The 4,387-nt window shown below is 35.7% G+C and overlaps 2 protein-coding genes across 3 annotated transcripts in view; one reads left to right on the top strand and one right to left on the bottom strand.

Moving 5' to 3' along the window:
• Positions 1–2,176, top strand: part of LOC107679604 (G/T mismatch-specific thymine DNA glycosylase-like) — a 6,238-nt gene extending 4,062 nt beyond the window's left edge. Inside the window, exons 6-11 of the mRNA XM_016475201.1 lie at positions 505–640; positions 725–807; positions 880–974; positions 1,061–1,232; positions 1,332–1,472; positions 1,615–2,176. Of these exons, the coding sequence (XP_016330687.1) occupies positions 505–640; positions 725–807; positions 880–974; positions 1,061–1,232; positions 1,332–1,472; positions 1,615–1,751 (764 nt within the window). The 3' untranslated portion in view covers positions 1,752–2,176. The remainder of the gene's footprint in view (positions 1–504; positions 641–724; positions 808–879; positions 975–1,060; positions 1,233–1,331; positions 1,473–1,614) is intronic.
• Positions 2,177–2,895: 719 nt separating this feature from the next.
• The window catches only part of LOC107679605 (patatin-like phospholipase domain-containing protein 2), a 2,650-nt gene continuing 1,158 nt past the window's right edge, over positions 2,896–4,387 (bottom strand). For both annotated transcript variants that reach the window (XM_016475202.1, XM_016475203.1), the window contains exons 4-9: positions 3,925–4,134; positions 3,793–3,853; positions 3,564–3,710; positions 3,351–3,471; positions 3,175–3,276; positions 2,896–3,099 (exon numbers count right to left, since the gene is read on the bottom strand). In XM_016475202.1, the coding sequence (XP_016330688.1) occupies positions 3,033–3,099; positions 3,175–3,276; positions 3,351–3,471; positions 3,564–3,710; positions 3,793–3,853; positions 3,925–4,134 (708 nt within the window). In that variant the 3' untranslated portion in view covers positions 2,896–3,032. The remainder of the gene's footprint in view (positions 3,100–3,174; positions 3,277–3,350; positions 3,472–3,563; positions 3,711–3,792; positions 3,854–3,924; positions 4,135–4,387) is intronic.

Below are 4,387 nucleotides of genomic sequence, written 5' to 3'. Positions count from 1 at the left end.
TGGGTTAAATGCAGAGCACTAATTCCTAGTATGGGTCACCATACTTGGCCACATGTCACGTCACTCACTTAAAACAGTTATGTTGACATTATTATGTTTCAGTATAAAGAGTTATTTTATATTATGTCTTTATTATTGTTAATAATATAACAACACTATTATTATTATTAATAATAATAATAATACATTCATTTAAAATGATTATATTAACATTTTAAAAAGTGGTTGTTTACCCAAATGTAAAAAGATTTTATGCTGTTGGAGTGAATATTTATATGATAATAATTTAAATACAGAAATAGTCTAATATAAACTAACATTTATTATAATGAATAATATATTTAAAAAATATTCTAATATAAAATAACATGTAGCCCAAATAATTATATTGAACAATATATTTGTAAAAATCTGTAATATGTTCATATTTAAAAAAAAAAAAATTTGTTCAAAATCTCTAATCTTTCAATTATTAAACTATAATTGTTCTTGTCAATCTTTCAGGGAAGTGTCTGTTCCTGTCTGGATTCACAGAGAAGTTGCTAAATCACATGGATGATGAGAGTTTGCCTGAGAAATACAGCATCGGCTTCACAAATATGGTAGCTAGAGCGACACCGGGAAGCAAAGACCTCTCTAGGTGCAGTAGATAGTCATTCTACTCTCATTCATGACTGGAAGCGGTGATGTTCATCTAACCTGTTTTGCCTGTCACGTTCTGCAGCAAGGAACTTCGAGAAGGTGGTAAAATCTTAGTGGAAAAGATCAAGAAATTCAAGCCACTCATAGCAGTTTTTAACGGGAAATGTAAGTATTCGAACACAGATACAGAATGAGAACTGATATGAAGGCGTGCATTTAACAGTTAATTTGTTTCAGGTATATATGAAATGTTCTGTAGGGAGATATTTGGGAAGAAACCCAAAACACTTGAATTTGGCCTACAGCCTCACAAGATTCCTGACTCTGAGACGGTAAGAAACCATTTTTTGGTTAACTGTATGAGAAAAGCAAAACTGTCAGATTTGAGTCATACGCTGCATATTACTGTTTTCTGTAGGCGTTGTACCTGATGCCGTCCTCCAGTGCCCGCTGTGCTCAGTTTCCTCGTGCTCAGGACAAAGTGCATTTTTACATCAAGCTGAGAGAGCTCCGAGATCAGCTGAAGGGTGTGATCAGACCAGTGGAGATAGAAGAAGTGAAATACATGTTTGATCTCGGCATGGCCAAAGGTACAAGCAGACCATTTATGATTTTCTTAACCATAATATGAGTGATTACACAATTATGAACTGTACTTGACCACATTTGATTTTCCTTCTGTCTAACAGAGGATGCTAAGAGAATGGCCATCAAGGAAGAGCATTATGATCCTGGTTATGAGGCAGCTTTCGGAGGAGCTTATGGAGAACCGGCACCTGAAGGAGGCCAAAGCAATGGATATTGTAACTTCTCCACATCTGAGAAAACAGGTTGGTACCATCTTTCTTCTGTGGAACACAAAAAAGGTATTTCGAAGAATGTTCCAGTGTTTTTTGTGTCCATACAATGAAAGTCAAAGGTCTTCGGATCCTATTGACAAGTTTAATATCATTTTTGTATTCAAACCTCCAGCTGACACAGTTGAGAAGGCGCCTACGAATCCAAATGCGGTTGGCCAGGTTCAGGACGGTCAGTGGATGATGCAGTCTTTTGCCGATCAGATCCCAGACATCGGCAGCTCCTCTCAAGCCCAAAGCTGGGGTGTATGAGGAAGGACAAAGGCTTCAGACGAAGCCTGTCGGTTCCTGTGCTCTTCCAGAGATGCTGTGCCTCTTATCTTCTCAGAATCTAATCCAGGAGTCTTCAGGGGCATTGGTTTCTTTCTCGTTTGCGTTGCTGTGACAGTCTGTTACGTTACAATTTCAGGAACGATTTGAGGAATCGCAGTATCACACAAGGTGGCCCAACTTGCACAAGGAGAATCCAATGGCTGCTGTGCTTTTAAAGAAACTGTACCTCTGAACTTCAATTTGGGGGCCTTTGAGATCTCAAATGCCTCTTTATTAAAGAAAAGAACCGTTTTTAGACCTTTTAGGAATTAGCATTTCTATGGAATTGGAGAATATACTCATCTTTTACTTTAATGGTTTAGTCATTGACGTTATTTTCAGTAGTTTAGTGTACGAGGTTCTGAGCACTGGTTTATTGCATTGTGTGATATCAGGGACTGATACTTGATTTTTTTCATAAGGAGCGTTCACCATTTTTTCATTTGATATTTTTAGATGGGACGTATTATGTTTGCTTGTGTAGTAATATTTTAAGTGTAACTACCCACATTTTTCAAATCGTATTGCAAAATCTATAAGGATAACCTTTAAGTAATGTTTTGTTACTATGATAATGTGACAAATGTTGTCTTTTTACATGGATGCTACAATGATGGTTTTAGGAACTTTTATGATGCCACTGCAAGACAAAGTTATAATTACTGGTGACCGTACATTTGAAATGTGTTGCTTATGAGGAAGCATCAGCATCCACTGTTCACAACCATCTTTCCGCCTTCAGTACTGTAAAATACAATACAGGATGACTGGTAATACAAATTAACTAATCCTGAACATGACATAATTTATGGATTTATCTACATGCTCTTTCTTGGTGCTATTTTTACTCTTGCTGTAAACATGATTATCTTTTTTTGTTCATTAAAATACAATTATGCAAATTTTTCCTTGTACATTCACTTCTATATTAGTATTCAGTATTATATATTAGTGAGAAGAGATTGTGAACTCTGGTAGAAAATGTTTAACTATATATTGCATATTTTTTAAGGAGATTATAAATTGCTAAACCCAAGAATTCATCTGGCATTCATTTAGTAAATGATCTAACATCTTTAATTTAGAGGCAATATAAGTATGTTAAGGTGGTGTGATTCTATAGAAATCATGATTCAATAGGTTATCAAAACTTTTTGATTATTATTCAAAATAATTACACAGTGTATATAAGATAAGAGGAGGAACAAGAGTTGGAGCTGGTCAGTGAGTTGGGTTTGAAGTTGAAGGGAGTTGGTGAAGAGTTGGATATTTCTGTGTACATATGTAACTGAAAACAGAAATTCTTATTTAGGTCCATCACACTTAAAATTTGGATTATTTAGATATGCAACATCTTTCAAACCTTAGTGAGAAAGCTTTCTTCCATATTTGTCCAATCGTTCTCATTGTCATCTGCCACATCCACAGCAGATATGTCCACATCTCTGGAGTGCACTCAACAAGCCTAAAAACAGTCAGGGTCTTAGCATGAAATTATAAGACTATTATGTCAATTTTACTCCTTTTTGACATATATACCTTAAAAGCATGATGCACGCCATCTCCACCGGCAAAATGCACCACATTAGAAAGGAAACCAGCTTCACTGATAGAGGACATCTTATTTCTTCATTCTCCCTTACGCTAGTCTTACAAAACACTGGAGAGGGTGAAAAATAGATCATTTTTCCTCATGTAATCTTCTAGATTTACTGGTTCATGGTGTCAGATGTAAGTTATTTGTCATCTTACATTTTTTGATGGACTCTGGAAGGATATTCTTCGAATTCCCAGTCACTGTTGGCTTGTTTTCACTAATGTATTTCTGAGATGTTGGAATATTCTCCCATTCATCAATCAGGGTCAACTCTGACAGCAGTGACGTGGGCTTCAGGAATTCTGGTAAGCAAAACAATATTAGATCCCAAAAGCCACACAATTACCCCAAATATCGTCTCAGGAATAGTGCAAGGCTACTCACCATTTTCTTTTAAAAAAAGGAAAGCATCCTTATATCCATTTTGACACATCTCAGCCAAGACCTTATGAAATGCCACAATAAGGTTATGTGGGCTTACGTATGTTTTTGAAAATCAAGCATTCAAACATGTACCTCTGGTTCTGGAGGAAAAAATGCAATGACCACTCGGTGTGCGTTAATGAAGTTGATGTGAATGCTGACATTTTTGTAGTATATGTCATGAAAGTAAAAAGGGTTGCCATAAGGACTGATGTCACTCTCTCCGGAAAAAGGAGAGACTGTGATTGTGCTTCTTAGACTAGAGAAAGGCATGTTATCACTCAATGCTCCATCCACATACCTCTGAAAACAGATAATAGGGAAAACAAACTTTAAAAATGGTTGAAAATTTAATTTAATTTACAACTAACAAAAAAGACACACTCAGTAATAATTTCTCTAATTAGAACGTTAAAATATAAAGAAATGAATATAATCTTAAAAATATGTAACTAAAGATGTAATCTCGCAATAATCGAAGTAGAAAAGCTGTTTAATTTTCATGGAGCGGGTCACATGACCAGCTGAACATTTATTACGTTTAATCTCGGCAGCC

This window comes from Sinocyclocheilus anshuiensis, unplaced genomic scaffold, assembly GCF_001515605.1.
Source record: "Sinocyclocheilus anshuiensis isolate Anshui unplaced genomic scaffold, SAMN03320099.WGS_v1.1 scaffold288, whole genome shotgun sequence".
Taxonomy (NCBI): domain Eukaryota; kingdom Metazoa; phylum Chordata; class Actinopteri; order Cypriniformes; family Cyprinidae; genus Sinocyclocheilus; species Sinocyclocheilus anshuiensis.
The sequence above is the reverse complement of the archived record's forward strand: the minus strand, read 5'-3'. Positions and strand labels throughout refer to the sequence as shown.